This window comes from Oncorhynchus kisutch, linkage group LG5, assembly GCF_002021735.2.
Source record: "Oncorhynchus kisutch isolate 150728-3 linkage group LG5, Okis_V2, whole genome shotgun sequence".
NCBI lineage: Eukaryota > Metazoa > Chordata > Actinopteri > Salmoniformes > Salmonidae > Oncorhynchus > Oncorhynchus kisutch.
The window spans coordinates 74536200-74556199 of record NC_034178.2 but is presented as its reverse complement, the minus strand read 5'-3'; the positions used below and the strand labels follow the sequence as shown (position 1 = coordinate 74556199).

The window sequence follows — 20000 nt, the reverse complement described above, 5'->3', positions numbered from 1 at the left end:
AGTAACTCTCTCAGATTTTTAAAAAGGACAGCGAGAGAGCAACAGGAGGAGCGACCTGCTTCCTAGAAATAGCAGTCTGGCTGGGTCTGTTACCAGGCGGCAGTGGTCTATGGAGGAGGGAGGGAGGGAGGGAGGGAGGGAGGGAGGGAGGGAGGGAGGGAGGGAGGGAGGAGAGAAATGGAGGGATAGAGAGGAGAGATGGATGGAGGGAGAGGAGAGATGGATGGAGGGAGAGGAGAGATGGATGGAGGGAGAGGAGAGATGGATGGGGGGAGAGGAGAGGAGATGGATGGAGGGAGAGGAGAGGAGATGGAGGGAGAGGAGAGGAGATGGAGGGAGAGGAGAGGAGAGGAGATGGATGGAGGGAGAGGAGAGGAGATGGATGGAGGGAGAGGAGAGGAGATGGATGGAGGGAGAGGAGAGGAGATGGATGGAGGGAGAGGAGAGGAGATGGATGGAGGGAGAGGAGAGGAGAGGAGATGGATGGAGGGAGAGGAGATGGATGGAGGGAGAGGAGAGGAGAGGAGATGGATGGAGGGAGAGGAGATGGAGGGAGAGGAGAGGAGAGGAGATGGATGGAGGGAGAGGAGAGGAGAGGAGAGGAGAGGAGAGGAGATGGATGGAGGGAGAGGAGATGGATGGAGGGAGGGAGAGGAGAGGAGAGGAGATGGAGGGAGAGGAGAGGAGATGGAGGGAGAGGAGAGGAGATGGAGGGAGAGGAGAGGAGATGGAGGGAGAGGAGAGGAGATGGATGGAGGGAGAGGAGAGGAGATGGATGGAGGGAGAGGAGAGGAGATGGATGGAGGGAGAGGAGAGGAGATGGATGGAGGGAGAGGAGAGGAGAGGAGATGGATGGAGGGAGAGGAGATGGATGGAGGGAGAGGAGAGGAGAGGAGAGGAGATGGATGGAGGGAGAGGAGATGGATGGAGGGAGAGGAGAGGAGAGGAGATGGATGGAGGGAGAGGAGAGGAGAGGAGATGGATGGAGGGAGAGGAGAGGAGATGGATGGAGGGAGAGGAGAGGAGATGGATGGAGGGAGAGGAGAGGAGATGGATGGAGGGAGAGGAGAGGAGATGGATGGAGGGAGGGAGAGGAGAGGAGATGGAGGGAGAGGAGAGATGGATGGAGGGAGAGGAGGGAGAGGAGAGAGGGGGAGGATAGATGGGGGGGATAGAGAGATGGAGGGAGGGAGATCCTCTCTGCTCCGCCTCGGAGGAGAGAGGTGGAGGGAGAGGTGGAGGGAGAGAGATGGAGGGAGGCGGAGCAGAGAGGAGAGATCCATAGAATCAAACCACTTCTGGGAGAATTGGAATAAATTTAAACCCGTTAATCACAGGTTCTGTCAGACCTGGACTCTGACCGTTAACCACAGGTTCTGTCAGACCTGGACTCTGACCGTTAATCACAGGTTCTGTCAGACCTGGGCTCTGACCGTTAACCACAGGTTCTGTCAGACCTGGGCTCTGACCGTTAACCACAGGTTCTGTCAGACCTGGGCTCTGACCGTTAACCACAGGTTCTGTCAGACCTGGGCTCTGATCGTTAACAACAGGTTCTGTCAGACCTGGGCTCTGACCGTTAATCACAGGTTCTGTCAGACCTGGGCTCTGACCGTTAACCACAGGTTCTGTCAGACCTGGGCTCTGACCGTTAACCACAGGTTCTGTCAGACCTGGGCTCTGACCGTTAACCACAGGTTCTGTCAGACCTGGGCTCTGACCGTTAACCACAGGTTCTGTCAGACCTGGGCTCTGACCGTTAACCACAGGTTCTGTCAGACCTGGGCTCTGACCGTTAACCACAGGTTCTGTCAGACCTGGGCTCTGATCGTTAACAACAGGTTCTGTCAGACCTGGGCTCTGATCGTTAACAACAGGTTCTGTCAGACCTGGGCTCTGACCGTTAACCACAGGTTCTGTCAGACCTGGGCTCTGACGGTTAACCACAGGTTCTGTCAGACCTGGGCTCTGACCGTTAACCACAGGTTCTGTCAGACCTGGGCTCTGATCGTTAACAACAGGTTCTGTCAGACCTGGGCTCTGACCGTTAATCACAGGTTCTGTCAGACCTGGGCTCTGACCGTTAACCACAGGTTCTGTCAGACCTGGGCTCTGACCGTTAACCACAGGTTCTGTCAGACCTGGGCTCTGACCGTTAACCACAGGTTCTGTCAGACCTGGGCTCTGACCGTTAACCACAGGTTCTGTCAGACCTGGTCTCTGACCGTTAACCACAGGTTCAATCAGACCTGGGCTCTGACCGTTAACCACAGGTTCTGTCAGACCTGGGCTCTGACCGTTAACCACAGGTTCTGTCAGACCTGGGCTCTGACCGTTAACCACAGGTTCTGTCAGACCTGGGCTCTGACCGTTAACCACAGGTTCTGTCAGACCTGGGCTCTGACCGTTAACCACAGGTTCTGTCAGACCTGGGCTCTGACCGTTAACCACAGGTTCTGTCAGACCTGGGCTCTGACCGTTAACCACAGGTTCTGTCAGACTTGGGCTCTGACTGTTAACCACAGGTTCTGTCAGACCTGGGCTCTGACCGTTAACCACAGGTTCTGTCAGACCTGGGCTCGGACCGTTAACCCCAGGTTCTGTCAGACCTGGACTCTGACCGTTAAACTAAAAAAAACAAATAGAATGATATTCCAAAAATGGTCCGGAAATCAGGATGACAAATATAAATTCTATTTGGACACAGTTCTATAAAAACACACCAAAAACGACACATATCTAGGTCTAAATATCAGCAACACAGGTAGCTTTCACATGGCTGTGAATGAGCTGAGAGACCAAGCAAGAAGAGCATTCTATGCCATTAAAAGGAACAGCAAAATCGAAATTCCAATTAGAATCTGGCTCAAAATGTTCCAATCAGTTCTAGAACCAGTTGCTCTATATGGCAGTGAAGTATGGGGTCCAATCTCTAATAATGAATTTACCAAATGGGACAAACATCCAATCGAAATACTGCATGCAGAGTTTTGCAAGACTGTATTGCAAGTGCAAAGAAAAACTGCAAATAACACATGTAGAGCAGAATGGGGCCAATACCCTCCTCATTCAGATAGAAAAAAGAGATCATCAAATTTTACAACCATCTAAGAACAAGTGATCCCAAAACATTCCATCACACAGCTCTACAATGTCAAGAGATGAAACAAGAGAAGAGTCCCCTGAGCCAGCTGGTTCTGAGGCTCAGTTCACCAACCCAAACCAACCCCATAGAGCCTCAGGACAGCACTCAGCCAGCTGGTTCTGAGGCCCAGTTCACCAACCCAAACCAACCCCATAGAGCCTCAGGACAGCACTCAGCCAGCTGGTTCTGAGGCCCAGTTCACCAACCCAAACCAACCCCATAGAGCCTCAGGACAGCACTCAGCCAGCTGGTTCTGAGGCCCAGTTCACCAACCCAAACCAACCCCATAGAGCCTCAGGACAGCACTCAGCCAGCTGGTTCTGAGGCCCAGTTCACCAACCCAAACCAACCCCATAGAGCCTCAGGACAGCACTCAGCCAGCTGGTTCTGAGGCCCAGTTCACCAACCCAAACCAACCCCATAGAGCCTCAGGACAGCACTCAGCCAGCTGGTTCTGTGGCTCAGTTCACCAACCCAAACCAACCCCATAGAGCCTCAGGACAGCACTCAGCCAGCTGGTTCTGTGGCTCAGTTCACCAACCCCATAGAGCCTCAGGACAGCACTCAGCCAGCTGGTTCTGAGGCCCAGTTCACCAACCCAAACCAACCCCATAGAGCCTCAGGACAGCACTCAGCCAGCTGGTTCTGAGGCCCAGTTCACCAACCCAAACCAACCCCATAGAGCCTCAAAACAGCACTCAGAAAATCTGGCCCAACCAAGTCAAAACTGAGGAAAACATTGACTAGGTTGGAGTGAGGACAGTCTGGTTATAGAGACCGGTCTGGCTGCCCAGAGAGGACAGTCTGGCTATAGAGACCGGTCTGGCTGCCCAGAGAGGACAGTCTGGTTATAGAGACCGGTCTGGCTGCCCAGAGAGGACAGTCTGGCTATAGAGACCGGTCTGGCTGCCCAGAGAGGACAGTCTGGCTATAGAGACCGGTCTGGCTGCCCAGAGAGGACAGTCTGGCTATAGAGACCGGTCTGGCTGCCCAGAGAGGACAGTCTGGCTATAGAGACCGGTCTGGCTGCCCAGAGAGGACAGTCTGGCTATAGAGACCGGTCTGGCTGCCCAGAGAGGACAGTCTGGTTATAGAGACCGGTCTGGCTGCCCAGAGAGGACAGTCTGGCTATAGAGACCGGTCTGGCTGCCCAGAGAGGACAGTCTGGCTATAGAGACCGGTCTGGCTGCCCAGAGAGGACAGTCTGGCTATAGAGACCGGTCTGGCTGCCCAGAGAGGACAGTCTGGTTATAGAGACCGGTCTGGCTGCCCAGAGAGGACAGTCTGGTTATAGAGACCGGTCGTCACAGACAAACCTGGCTGCTCAGAGAGGACAGTCTGGTTATAGAGACCGGTCGTCACAGACAAACCTGGCTACCCAGAGAGGACAGTCTGGCTATAGAGACCGGTCTGGCTGCCCAGAGAGGACAGTCTGGTTATAGAGACCGGTCTGGCTGCCCAGAGAGGACAGTCTGGTTATAGAGACCGGTCTGGCTGCCCAGAGAGGACAGTCTGGTTATAGAGACCGGTCGTCACAGACAAACCTGGCTACCCAGAGAGGACAGTCTGGCTATAGAGACCGGTCTGGCTGCCCAGAGAGGACAGTCTGGTTATAGAGACCGGTCTGGCTGCCCAGAGAGGACAGTCTGGTTATAGAGACCGGTCTGGCTGCCCAGAGAGGACAGTCTGGTTATAGAGACCGGTCGTCACAGACAAACCTGGCTACCCAGAGAGGACAGTCTGGCTATAGAGACCGGTCTGGCTGCCCAGAGAGGACAGTCTGGTTATAGAGACCGGTCTGGCTGCCCAGAGAGGACAGTCTGGCTATAGAGACCAGTCGTCACAGACAAACCTGGCTACCCAGAGAGGACAGTCTGGTTATAGAGACCGGTCTGGCTGCCCAGAGAGGACAGTCTGGCTATAGAGACCAGTCGTCACAGACAAACCTGGCTGCCCAGAGAGGACAGTCTGGTTATAGAGACCGGTCTGGCTGCCCAGAGAGGACAGTCTGGCTATAGAGACCAGTCGTCACAGACAAACCTGGCTGCCCAGAGAGGACAGTCTGGTTATAGAGACCGGTCGTCACAGACAAACCTGGCTACCCAGAGAGGACAGTCTGGCTATAGAGACCGGTCTGGCTGCCCAGAGAGGACAGTCTGGTTATAGAGACCGGTCGTCACAGACAAACCTGGCTACCCAGAGAGGACAGTCTGGTTATAGAGACCGGTCGTCACAGACAAACCTGGCTACCCAGAGAGGACAGTCTGGCTATAGAGACCGGTCTGGCTGCCCAGAGAGGACAGTCTGGCTATAGAGACCGGTCTGGCTGCCCAGAGAGGACAGTCTGGCTATAGAGACCGGTCTGGCTGCCCAGAGAGGACAGTCTGGTTATAGAGACCGGTCGTCACAGACAAACCTGGCTACCCAGAGAGGACAGTCTGGCTATAGAGACCGGTCTGGCTGCCCAGAGAGGACAGTCTGGTTATAGAGACCGGTCTGGCTGCCCAGAGAGGACAGTCTGGTTATAGAGACCGGTCTGGCTGCCCAGAGAGGACAGTCTGGCTATAGAGACCGGTCTGGCTGCCAAGAGAGGACAGTCTGGCTATAGAGACCGGTCTGGCTGCCCAGAGAGGACAGTCTGGCTATAGAGACCGGTCTGGCTGCCCAGAGAGGACAGTACAGTCTGGCTATAGAGACCGGTCTGGCTGCCCAGAGAGGACAGTCTCGTTATAGAGACCGGTCGTCACAGACAAACCTGGCTGCCCAGAGAGGACAGTCTGGTTATAGAGACCGGTCTGGCTGCCCAGAGAGGACAGTCTGGTTATAGAGACCGGTCTGGCTGCCCAGAGAGGACAGTCTGGTTATAGAGACCGGTCGTCACAGACAAACCTGGCTGCCCAGAGAGGACAGTCTGGTTATAGAGACCGGTCTGGCTGCCCAGAGAGGACAGTCTGGTTATAGAGACCGGTCTGGCTGCCCAGAGAGGACAGTCTGGCTATAGAGACCGGTCGTCACAGACAAACCTGGCTACCCAGAGAGGACAGTCTGGCTATAGAGACCGGTCTGGCTGCCCAGAGAGGACAGTCTGGCTATAGAGACCGGTCTGGCTGCCCAGAGAGGACAGGCTGTGCTCACTCTGCTCCAGGGGAGAGGTAGAGACAGAGCTGCATTTCCTATTACACTGTGACAAATACTCAGACATAAGAGAATATTTCTTTCCCAAAATTATAATTCAATACAAAGAATTTGAAACTATAAAAGAAGAATGAAGAAAAAATCTAATATTTATTGGGTGAAAAGACAAAATGTGCAGTTTTGGCAGCCGAATATGTGTCCTCCTGCCACAACCTGAGGGACAGCCAGTGAAAAGTGCAAAGTAATGTCAATAATATTTCCCATCTTGTTTTGTTTTGTCTTTCATACCATGTCATGTGTCTTCTCAGTCATGTTGACACTGGTCTACTACCAGGTCATGTGTCTTCTCAGTCATGTTGACACTGGGCTACTACCAGGTCATGTGTCTTCTCAGTCATGTTGACACTGGGCTACTACCAGGTCATGTGTCTTCTCAGTCATGTTGACACTGGGCTACTACCAGGTCATGTGTCTTCTCAGTCATGTTGACACTGGGCTACTACCAGGTCATGTGTCTTCTCAGTCGGAGAGGAGGGAGGCGGAGAGGAGGGAGGCGGAGAGGAGGGAGGCGGAGAGGAGGGAGGCGGAGAGGAGGGAGGCGGAGAGGAGGGAGGCGGAGCAGAGAGGAGAGAGATGGAGGGAGGCGGAGAGGAGTGAGATGGAGGGAGGGGGAGCAGAGAGGAGAGATGGAGGGAGAGAGGAGAGAGATGGAGGGTGGCAGAGAGGAGAGGAGAGAGATGGAGGGTGGCAGAGAGGAGAGGAGAGAGATGGAGGGTGGCAGAGAGGAGAGGAGAGAGATGGAGGGTGGCAGAGAGGAGAGGAGAGAGATGGAGGGTGGCAGAGAGGAGAGGAGAGAGATGGAGAGGAGAGAGATGGAGGGTGGCAGAGAGGGAGGAGAGAGATGGAGGGATGTGGAGAGGAGAGAGATGGAGGGTGGCAGAGGAGAGAGATTGAGGGAGGCAGAGGAGAGAGAGATGGAGAGGGATGGAGGGAGGCAGGGAGGAGAGAGATGGAGGGGGAGCTGACAGGAGAGGGAGGGAGGCGGAGAGGAAAGGAGAGGAGAGAAATGGATGGAGGCGAGAGAGAGAGAGATTGATGGATGGGCCGGGAACTCAATCTCTTTGTCTCCCTCTCAGCTCTCTCTCCCCCATCTCCACTTTCTCTCTCCCTCAGCTCTCTGTCATGCGACACACACTGGTCGTATCTGGGCCAACTACCTTAGTTTGTTTGGAATTGGAGCAGAATTACAGACACCTGTCTGCCAGCCAGCCTTGAGCTTTATTAACCATCTGTCTGCCAGCCTTGAGCTTTATTAACCATCTGTCTGCCAGCCTTGAGCTTTATTAACCATCTGTCTGCCAGCCTTGAGCTTTATTAACCATCTGTCTGCCAGCCTTGAGCTTTATTAACCATCTGTCTGCCAGCCTTGAGCTTTATTAACCATCTGTCTGCCAGCCTTGAGCTTTATTAACCATCTGTCTGCCATCTAGCCCGGAGCTTTAATCATCTGTCTGCCAGCTAGCCCGGAGCTTTAACCATCTGTCTGCCAGCTAGCCCGGAGCTTTAACCATCTGTCTGCCAGCCAGCCTTGAGCTTTATTAACCATCTGTCTGCCAGCCTTGAGCTTTATTAACCATCTGTCTGCCAGCCTTGAGCTTTATTAACCATCTGTCTGCCAGCCTTGAGCTTTATTAACCATCTGTCTGCCAGCCTTGAGCTTTATTAACCATCTGTCTGCCATCTAGCCCAGAGCTTTAATCGTCTGTCTGCCAGCTAGCCCGGAGCTTTAATCATCTGTCTGCCAGCTAGCCCGGAGCTTTAATCGTCTGTCTGCCAGCTAGCCCAGAGCTTTAATCATCTGTCTGCCAGCTAGCCCAGAGCTTTAAACATCTGTCTGCCAGCTGGGAATCGGTCAAATCAAAGTTTATTTGTCTTGTGCACAGAATATTCCTCACGGAATGCCGTGTCACCGTGGCCGCGGTGGTGCTGTAGGCGGTGGTGCTAAATTAGCCCCAAGGTTGCCTTTTTAATACATCTTATTCATTCTCTTCATTTCAATTCCATGACTGTTTTCTCATTCGCTGGGAACATTTGAAATGTCTGGCATACTTTTTCTGATATCTAGTCTACTGCGCACCTACTTTCAAAAATAGACATTTTTGTGTGTAACACTCATTAACCCTTGACTCGTGGGAATTGACCTAAATGGATAGAGATACAATGAAATGTTTATAAAATAAAAATATATTATTAACAAATTAAAATGGGACAAGTTTGGAGATTTATGATTTAAATTATTTAGGCCAAAGGTGAGGAGACAACAGTTCACCTGACACGGGGTGTTTTGTCTTGTATGACGTCAGAGCGGTTTTTATTATAATCCTCAACGTCTCATCTTTCTAAATACATGGAGGCGTCTTTAATGTACAGCATGTCCCTCATTCTGTCAACACAACATTAGCAGAAGTTGCCCAATCAGCAGGAGGGATGGGGGGGGGGCTCAAGTTCAGAGCGTCAGTCAGTCAAAACCCATAGAGCTGTGAAGCACAGAGCCTGACCTCTGACCTCATGTATAGAATGTTACTGTACAGCCTCTGACCTCATGTATAGAATGTTACTGTACAGCCTCTGACCTCATGTATAGAATGTTACTGTACAGCCACTGACCTCTGACCTCATGTATAGAATGTTACTGTACAGCCACTGACCTCTGACCTCATGTATAGAATGTTACTGTACAGCCACTGACCTCTGACCTCATGTATAGAATGTTACTGTACAGCCTCTGACCTCATGTATAGAATGTTACTGTACAGCCACTGACCTCTGACCTCATGTATAGTGTGTTACTGTATAGCCACTGACCTCATGAATAGAATGTTACTGTACAGCCACTGACCTCTGACCTCATATATATCGTGTCAGCATGGACCCTGTAGAACGTTTCCAAAACCTTGTCAAATTCCCTGAATAATTCAGGCTGTTCTGGGGACAAAGGGGGTGGTCACTAGATGTGTGTACCTAATAATCTGTCCGGTGAGCATGTTAGTGATGTGCAGTTCGTGAACGATTCAATCTTTTTGAACGACTCTTTATTGACTCGAGAGTCATGATTGGTTTTTCTGAGTGTCTCGTTCATTTCAGTCCTTCGTTTGACCTGATAGTGAGTCGTACAGCAGGATTGATACACGTTCCTCCGGCTCAGCGGCTCCAGAGACGTGCTCCGACCAACTACTGTCTGTCATACATACCACCCCCACCACAGAGCCCACCACCACAGAGCCCACCCCCACCACAGATACAACCACCACCACAGAGCCCACCACCACCACAGAGACCACCACAGAGCCCACCACCACCACAGAGCCCACCACCACCACCACAGAGCCCACCACCACAGAGACCACCATAGAGACCACCACCACAGAGACCACCACCTCAGGGCCCACCACCACCAATACAAAATCCACCACCAATACAGAGCCCACCACCACCTCAGGGCCCACCACCACCTCAGGGCCCACCACCACCTCAGGGCCCACCATCAATACAGAGCCCACCACCATCAATACAGAGCCCACCACCATCAATACAGAGCCCACCACCAATACAGAGCCCACCACCATCAATACAGAGCCCACCACCTCAGAGCCCACCACCACCACAGAGCCCACCATCAATACAGAGCCCACCACCATCAATACAGAGCCCACCACCATCAATACAGAGCCCACCACCATCAATACAGAACCCACCACCAATACAGAACCCACCACCACAGAGCCCACCACCACCAACTGTCTGTCATACAGAGCCCACCACCACCAATATAGAGCCCACCACAGAGACCACCACCACAGAGACCACCACCACAGAGACCACCACCACCAGAGACAACCACCACCACAGAGCCCACCACCACCACAGAGACCACCAGAGCCCACCACCACCACAGAGCCCACCACCACCAGAGACCACCACCACAGAGACCACCACCACCAATACAAAACCCACCACCACAGAGCCCACCACCACCACAGAGCCCACCACCACCACAGAGCCCACCACCAATATAGAGCCCACCACCAATATAGAGCCCACCACCAATATAGAGCCCACCACCAATATAGAGCCCACCACCACAGAACCCACCACCACCACAGAGGCCACCACCACCACCACCACCAGAGACCACCATAGAGACCACCACCACCACAGAGACCACCACCACAGAGCCCACCACCACCACCAGAGACCACCACAGAGACCACCACCACCACAGAGACCACCACCACAGAGACCACCACCAATACAAAACCCACCACCAATAGAGCCCACCACCACCAATACAGAACCCACCACCACCACAGAACCCACCACCACCACAGAGCCCACCACCACCAATATAGAGCCCACCACCAATATAGAGCCCACCACCACCACCACAGAGCCCACCACCACCAACAACTGTCTTTCATAGAGCCCTCCACCACAGAACCCACCACCTCCACCACAGAGCCCACCACCGCCACCAATACAGAACCCACCACCAATATAGAGCCCACCACCAATATAGAGCCCACCACCACAGAGCCCACCACCTCCACCACAGGCCCACCACCACCACAGAGCCCACCACCACCTCCACCACAGAGCACACCACCAATATAGAGCCCACATCCACCACCACCACAGAGCCCACCACTATCTATGGCAAGATTTAAAAATGGCTTCTAGCAATGATCAACAACCAACTTGACGGAGCTTGAAGAATTTTTAAAAGAATCATGTGCAAATAATTGTACAATTCAGGTGTGGAAAGCTCTTAGAGACTTACCCAGAAAGACTCACAGCTCTTAGAATTACCCAGAAAGACTCACAGCTCTTAGAGACTTACCCAGAAAGACTGTAATCTGTAATCAAAGCTGTAATCACTGCCAAAAGATAATTCTAACATGTATTGACTCATGGGGTTTGAATACTTAGGTATATTAGATATTTCTGTATTTCATTTTCAATAAACTTGTTTTCCCTTTGTCATTGTGGGGTATTGTGTGTAGATGGTTGAGAAGACAAAAACAATATATTTTTAATCCATTTTAAAAATTCAGGCTGCAACACAACATGTTGTAGTAAGTCCAGGGGTATAAATACTGAAGTGCCTGAAAACAAGGCACTGTAAGGGTAACTGGGTATCTACCACCCCTCTATCAGGCTATTGGGGGGGGGCAATGTAGGCTGTCGTGTGGGGGGGGGGGGGCAGCAATGTAGGCTGTCGTGTGGGGGGGGGGGGGCAATGTAGGCTGTCGTGTGTGTGTGTGTGTGGTGTGTGTGGGGGGGGGGGGGGGGGGCAATGTAGGCTGTCGTGTGTGTGTGTCCCCCAATTTGCTTTTGATCTCAAATCACCATTTAATAGCTAAATTGTCATTTGAATGCTGAAGGTGCGAGAGAATATTCCTATAGTTCTCGTTTGGTTAGCACACAAAACTGACCAGCCTACTGATATGTTTGCTGGAGTTGTTTGGCGTGAAAAATGACTTCATTGAGATCATTGACTGTCAAAGCAGAGTTATGTGTTTATAGTTCTGAATGAGAGGAAGCATCATTCGTCATCAAAAGATGAGAGGTATTTTCAGAAAAGGGGTAGAAAGTAATTAGTGAACCGGAGATTTTAGTAACGTTTGGATCAATATTCTGATTGATACATGCTCCATTTTGGGCAGGTTTGGGGGGGGTCCTGCGCACAGATGCACTTAAATTTTTGAATAGGGGGTGGTGGGTATCAGTGAATTGTTACATCCCTAACCGACACACACACACACACTGACCGTGTTTACACACACACACACACACTGACCATGTTTACACACACACACCAAGCGTGTATACACACACACACCGACCGTGTATACACACACACACCGACCGTGTTTACACACCATCTTCAGCTGTCTGTCATTTACAGGAAGACAGAATGGAGGCTACTGCTCTGTTGCTGACAGTGTGTGTGTGTGTGTCCAGGTGGTGTGTGTAGGATCCATGGCTGAGCTGGAGGAGTTGACAGGAGTGAAAGTAACTGATCTGCATCGGGAGAGGTGAGTCACTGATCGTCTGCAGCGATTTTACACACACACACACACACACACAGTGATGGTTGGACGCAACACAGACAAGGTCAGGAACAGAACCAGATCACTAACAGGAGGTCATCCTGGATGACTGATACACTGTCATTACCCTCTAATGAACCACCCTCTAATGAACCACCCTCTAATGAACCACCCTCTAATGAACCACCCTCTAATGAACCACCCTCTAATGAACCACCCCCTAATGAACCACCCCCTAATGAACCACCCTCTAATGAACCACCAACCACCCCCTAATGAACCACCCTCTAATGAACCACCCTCTAATGAACCACCCTCTAATGAACCACCCCCTAATGAACCACCCCCTAATGAACCACCCCCTAATGAACCACCCCCTAATGAACCACCCTCTAATGAACCACCCTCTAATGAACCACCCCCGAATGAACCACCCTCGAATGAACCACCCTCGAATGAACCACCCTCGAATGAACCACCCCCTAATGAACCACCCTCGAATGAACCACCCTCTAATGAACCACCCCCTAATGAACCACCCTTGTTTAATGCTATCATTGAGCCATCCTCTTTCCATTGTGTTTTAATTCATTTGATGTGTGGATGACAATAAATATGAATCAAATCTATCCGCACCGAGACTCCATGCTCATCGTTCTACATTTAATGTTCAAAACCTCCTCCTGGCGGCAGGGTAGTCTAGTGGTTAGAGTGTAGAGGTGGCAGGTCGCCTAGTGGTTAGAGTGTAGAGGCGGCAGGTCGCCTAGTGGTTAGAGTGTAGAGGTGGCAGGGTAGCCTAGTGGTTAGAGTGTAGAGGTGGCAGGGTAGCCTAGTGGTTAGAGTGTAGAGGAGGCAGGTAGCCTAGTGGTTAGAGTGTAGAGGCGGCAGGTAGTCTAGTGGTTAGAGTGTAGAGGTGGCAGGTAGCCTAGTGGTTAGAGTGTAGAGGAGGCAGGTAGCCTAGTGGTTAGAGTGTAGAGGCGGCAGGTAGTCTAGTGGTTAGAGTGTAGAGGTGGCAGGTAGCCTAGTGGTTAGAGTGTAGAGGTGGCAGGTCGCCTAGTGGTTAGAGTGTAGAGGTGGCAGGTAGCCTAGTGGTTAGAGTGTAGAGGAGGCAGGTAGCCTAGTGGTTAGAGTGTAGAGGAGGCAGGTAGCCTAGTGGTTAGAGTGTAGAGGCGGCAGGTAGTCTAGTGGTTAGAGTGTAGAGGTGGCAGGGTAGCCTAGTGGTTAGAGTGTAGAGGGGGCAGGGTAGCCTAGTGGTTAGAGTGTAGAGGTGGCAGGGTAGCCTAGTGGTTAGAGTGTAGAGGTGGCAGGTAGCCTAGTGGTTTGAGTGTAGGGGTGGCAGGTAGCCTAGTGGTTAGAGTGTAGAGGTGGTAGGTAGCCTAGTGGTTAGAGTGTAGAGGAGGCAGGGTAGCCTAGTGGTTAGAGTGGAAGGGCGGCAGGGTAGCCTAGTGGTTAGAGTGTAGAGGTGGCAGGGTAGTCTAGTGGTTAGAGTGTAGAGGTGGCAGGTAGCCTAGTGGTTAGAGTGTAGAGGTGGCAGGTAGCCTAGTGGTTAGAGTGTAGAGGCGGCAGGTAGCCTAGTGGTTAGAGGCGGCAGGTAGCCTAGTGGTTAGAGGCGGCAGGTAGCCTAGTGGTTAGAGTGTAGAGGTGGCAGGGTAGCCTAGTGGTTAGAGTGTAGAGGTGGCAGGGTAGCCTAGTGGTTAGAGTGTAGAGGCGGCAGGTAGCCTAGTGGTTAGAGTGTAGAGGTGGCAGGTAGCCTAGTGGTTAGAGTGTAGAGGAGGCAGGTAGCCTAGTGGTTAGAGTGTAGAGGTGGCAGGTAGCCTAGTGGTTAGAGTGTAGAGGTGGCAGGGTAGACTAGTGGTTAGAGTGTAGAGGTGGCAGGGTAGCCTAGTGGTTAGAGTGTAGAGGTGGCAGGGTAGCCTAGTGGTTAGAGTGTAGAGGTGGCAGGTAGCCTAGTGGTTAGAGTGTAGAGGTGGCAGGGTAGCCTAGTGGTTAGAGTGTAGAGGTGGCAGGGTAGCCTAGTGGTTAGAGTGTAGAGGTGGCAGGTAGCCTAGTGGTTAGAGTGTAGAGGTGGCAGGTGGCCTAGTGGTTAGAGTGTAGAGGTGGCAGGTAGCCTAGTGGTTAGAGTGTAGAGGTGGCAGCGTAGCCTAGTGGTTAGAGTGGAGGGGCGGCAGCGTAGCCTAGTGGTTAGAGTGTAGGGGCGGCAGGTAGCCTAGTGGTTAGAGTGTAGCGGTGGCAGGGTAGCCTAGTGGTTAGAGTGTAGAGGTGGCAGGGTAGCCTAGTGGTTAGAGTGTAGAGGTGGCAGGGTAGCCTAGTGGTTAGAGTGTAGAGGTGGCAGGGTAGCCTAGTGGTTAGAGTGGAAGGGCGGCAGGGTAGCCTAGTGGTTAGAGTGTAGAGGTGGCAGGGTAGCCTAGTGGTTAGAGTGTAGAGGTGGCAGGGTAGCCTAGTGGTTAGAGTGTAGAGGCGGCAGGGTAGCCTAGTGGTTAGAGTGGAAGGGCGGCAGGGTAGCCTAGTGGTTAGAGTGTAGAGGCGGCAGGGTAGCCTAGTGGTTAGAGTGTAGAGGTGGCAGGGTAGCCTAGTGGTTAGAGTGTAGAGGTGGCAGGGTAGCCTAGTGGTTAGAGTGTAGAGGTGGCAGGGTAGCCTAGTGGTTAGAGTGTAGAGGTGGCAGGGTAGTCTAGTGGTTAGAGTGTAGAGGTGGCAGGGTAGCCTAGTGGTTAGAGTGTAGAGGTGGCAGGGTAGCCTAGTGGTTAGAGTGTAGAGGTGGCAGGGTAGCCTAGTGGTTAGAGTGTAGAGGCGGCAGGGTAGCCTAGTGGTTAGAGTGGAAGGGCGGCAGGGTAGCCTAGTGGTTAGAGTGTAGAGGCGGCAGGGTAGCCTAGTGGTTAGAGTGTAGAGGAGGCAGGTAGCCTAGTGGTTAGAGTGTAGAGGAGGCAGGTAGCCTAGTGGTTAGAGTGTAGAGGTGGCAGGGTAGCCTAGTGGTTAGAGTGTAGAGGCGGCAGGGTAGTCTAGTGGTTAGAGTGTAGAGGTGGCAGGTAGCCTAGTGGTTAGAGTGTAGAGGTGGCAGGTAGCCTAGTGGTTAGAGTGTAGAGGTGGCAGGTAGCCTAGTGGTTAGAGTGTAGAGGAGGCAGGTAGCCTAGTGGTTAGAGTGGAAGGGCGGCAGGGTAGCCTAATGGTTAGAGTGTAGAGGTGGCAGGGTAGACTAGTGGTTAGAGTGTAGAGGTGGCAGGGTAGACTAGTGGTTAGAGTGTAGAGGTGGCAGGTAGCCTAGTGGTTAGAGTGTCGAGGGGGCAGGTAGCCTAGTGGTTAGAGGTGGCAGGTAGCCTAGTGGTTAGAGTGTAGAGGTGGCAGGGTAGCCTAGTGGTTAGAGTGTAGAGGGGGAAGGGTAGCCTAGTGGTTAGAGTGTAGAGGGGGAAGGGTAGCCTAGTGGTTAGAGTGTAGAGGAGGTAGGTAGCCTAGTGGTTAGAGTGTAGAGGCGGCAGGTAGACTAGTGGTTAGAGTGTAGAGGAGGCAGGTAGCCTAGTGGTTAGAGTGTAGAGGTGGCAGGTAGCCTAGTGGTTAGAGTGTAGAGGTGGCAGGTAGTCTAGTGGTTAGAGTGTAGAGGTGGCAGGTAGCCTAGTGGTTAGAGTGTAGAGGTGGCAGGTAGCCTAGTGGTTAGAGTGTAGAGGTGGCAGGTAGCCTAGTGGTTAGAGTGTAGAGGTGGCAGGTAGCCTAGTGGTTAGAGTGTAGAGGTGGCAGGTAGCCTAGTGGTTAGAGTGTAGAGGCGGCAGGGTAGCCTAGTGGTCAGAGCATTGGACTGGTAACCGGAAGGTTGCAAGTTCAAACCCCCGAGCTGACAAGGTACAAATATGTCATTCTGCCCCTGAACAAAGCAGTTAACCCACTGTTCCTAGGCCGTCATTGAAAATAAGAATTTGTTCTTAACTGACTTTAAGGTAAAAAAAAATCCATGTTCTGTCTCTTTCCCTCACCTCTCTCTCTCTCTGCCTCCCTCTCTCCCTGGCTCTATCCTTCCATAGCATTGACCAGTTGACTATCCCGTCCCGCTGTGGTAAAGGCGTGTTGCGCAGGGTCACTGAGGTGTTTGACTGCTGGTTTGAGTCGGGCAGCAATGCCCTACGCCCAGGCCCACTACCCCTTTGAGAACAGGAAGGAGTTCGAAGACACCTTCCCTGCTGACTTCATTGCTGAGGGCATCGACCAGACCAGAGGATGGTAAGACCTTGTTAGGCTGCTGAGCTAAAGTATCAAGCCACTGTTAGCCTGCTGAGCTAAGGTATCAAGCCACTGTTAGCCTGCTGAGCTAAGGTATCAAGCCACTGTTAGCCTGCTGAGCTAAGGTATCAAGCCACTGTTAGCCTGCTGAGCTAAAGTATCAAGCCACTGTTAGCCTGCTGAGCTAAGGTATCAAGCCACTGTTAGCCTGCTGAGCTAAGGTATCAAGCCACTGTTAGCCTGCTGAGCTAAAGTATCAAGCCACTGTTAGCCTGCTGAGCTAAGGTATCAAGCCACTGTTAGCCTGCTGAGCTAAGGTATCAAGCCACTGTTAGCCTGCTGAGCTAAGGTATCAAGCCACTGTTAGCCTGCTGAGCTAAGGTATCAAGCCACTGTTAGCCTGCTGAGCTAAGGTATCAAGCCACTGTTAGCCTGCTGAGCTAAGGTATCAAGCCACTGTTAGCCTGCTGAGCTAAGGTATCAAGCCACTGTTAGCCTGCTGAGCTAAGGTATCAAGATACTGTTAGCCCTCCAGACTAATGTGATGGTAACCTTCTCCCTGTCTCCCTAATGTGATGGTAACAGTCTCCCTAATGTGATGGTAACCTATTCCCTGTCTCCCTAATGTGATGGTAACTTGTTCCCTAATGTGATGGTAACCTTCTCCCCGTCTCCCTAATGTGATGGTAACAGTCTCCCTGTCTCCCTAATGTGATGGTAACAGTCTCCCTAATGTGATGGTAACCTGTTCCCCTCTAGGTTCTACACCCTCCTGGTGTTGTCCTAATGTGATGGTAACTGTTCCCTAATGTGATGGTACCCTGTTCCCTAATGTGATGGTAACTTGTTCCCTAATGTGATGGTAATCTGTTCCCCTCTAGGTTCTACACCCTCCTGGTGTTGTCCTAATGTGATGGTAACTGTTCCCTAATGTGATGGTATCTGTTCCCTAATGTGATGGTAACTTGTTCCCTAATGTGATGGTAACCTGTTCCCCTCTAGGTTCTACACCCTCCTGGTGTTGTCCTAATGTGATGGTAACTGTTCCCTAATGTGATGGTACCCTGTTCCCTAATGTGATGGTAACTTGTTCCCTAATGTGATGGTAATCTGTTCCCCTCTAGGTTCTACACCCTCCTGGTGTTGTCCACCGCTCTGTTTGGAAAACCACCGTTCAAGAACGTCATCGTCAACGGACTGGTGCTGGCCAGGTCAGTTCACCTTGTCCCCCAACACACACACACAACACACACACACACACACACACACACACACACACACACACACACACACACACACACACACACACACACACACACACACACAATCTCACACACAGTCTCACACAATCTCACTCACACACACACTCACACACAGTCTCACACACACACAGTCTCACACAGTCTCACACACACACAGTCTCACACACACACACACAGTCACACACACACACACACAGTCACACACACACACACACACACACACACACACACACACACACACACACACAGTCTCACACACACACACACACACACAGTCACGCAAAAACACACACAGTCACGCAAAACACAGTCTCACACACACACACAGTCACGCAAAACAGTCTCACACACACACACAGTCACGCAAAAACAGTCTCACACACACACACGCAAAAACACACACACAGTCTCACACAAACACACACAGTCACGCAAAAACACAGTCACACACACACAGTCACACAAAAACAGTCACACACACACGCACACACAGTCACACACTGGTGCTGACCAGGCCCCTTCATTGACAGTGGAATGGAGCCGTACATCCCTGTTCCAGTCCAAATAATATAATGAGACCAGAGTCCTATGGCTCCCTATTCCCTATATAGTACACTACTATTGACCAGAGCCCTATGGCTCCCTATTCCCCTATATAGTACACTACTATGACCAGAGCCCTATGGCTCCCTATTCCCTATATAGTACACTACTATTGACCAGAGCCCTATGGCTCCCTATTCCCTATATAGTACACTACTATTGACCAGAGCCCTATGGCTCCCCTATTCCCTATATAGTACACTACTATTGACCAGAGCCCTATGGCTCCCTATTCCTATATAGTACACTACTATTGACCAGAGCCCTATGGCTCCCTATTCCCTATATAGTACACTACTATTGACCAGAGCCCTATGGCTCCCTATTCCCTATATAGTACACTACTATTGACCAGAGCCCTATGGCTCCCTATTCCCTATATAGTACACTACTATTGACCAGAGCCCTATGGCTCCCTATTCCCTATATAGTACACTACTATTGACCAGAGCCCTATGGCTCCCTATTCCCTATATAGTACACTACTATTGACCAGAGCCCTATGGCTCCCTATTCCCTATATAGTACACTACTATTGACCAGAGCCCTATGGCTCCTATTCCCTATATAGTACACTACTATTGACCAGAGACCTATGGCTCCCTATTCCCTATATAGTACACTACTATTGACCAGAGCCCTATGGCTCCCTATTCCCTATATAGTACACTACTATTGACCAGAGTCCTATGGCTCCCTATTCCCTATATAGTACACTACTATTGACCAGAGGCCCTATGGGCTCCCTATTCCCTATATAGTACACTACTATTGACCAGAGCCCTATGGCTCCCTATTCCCTATATAGTACACTACTATTGACCAGAGCCCTATGGCTCCCTATTCCCCTATATAGTACACTACTATTGACCAGAGCCCTATGGCTCCCTATTCCCTATATAGTAAAACACTACTATTGACGCAGAGCCCTATGGCTCCCTATTCCCTATATAGTGCACTACTATTGACCAGAGCCCTATTGCTCCCTATTCCTATATAGTTACACTACTATTGAACCAGAGCCCTATGGCTCCCTATTCCCTATATAGTGACACTACTAGTTGACCAGAGCCCTATGGCTCCCTATTCCCTATATAGTACACTACTATTGACCAGAGACCTATGGCTCCCTATTCCTATATAGTACACTACTATTGACCAGAGCCCTATGGCTCCCTATTCCCTATATAGTACACACTACTATTGACCAGAGACCTATGGCTCCCTATTCCCTATATAGTACACTACTATTGACCAGAGCCCTATGGCTCCCTATTCCCTATATAGTACAACTACTAGTGACCAGAGCCCTATGGCTCCCTATTCCCTATATAGTACACTACTATTGACCAGAGCCCTATGGCTCCCTATTCCCTATATAGTACACTACTATTGACCAGAGCCCTATGGCTCCCTATTCCCTATATAGTACACTACTATTGACCAGAGCCCTATGGCTCCCTATTCCCTATATAGTACACTACTATTGACCAGAGCCCTATGGCTCCCTATTCCCTATATAGTACACTACTATTGACCAGA

The 20000-nt window shown here is 51.4% G+C and overlaps 1 protein-coding gene across 1 annotated transcript in view; it reads left to right on the top strand.

Annotated features, from left to right (window-relative positions):
• iars1 (isoleucyl-tRNA synthetase 1) overlaps nucleotides 1-20000 on the top strand; it is a 106524-nt gene that overhangs the window by 24160 nt on the left and 62364 nt on the right. The window contains 4 exon segments of the mRNA XM_031825799.1: nucleotides 12302-12375; nucleotides 16398-16488; nucleotides 16490-16593; nucleotides 17718-17804. Coding sequence (XP_031681659.1) covers nucleotides 12302-12375; nucleotides 16398-16488; nucleotides 16490-16593; nucleotides 17718-17804 — 356 coding nt within the window.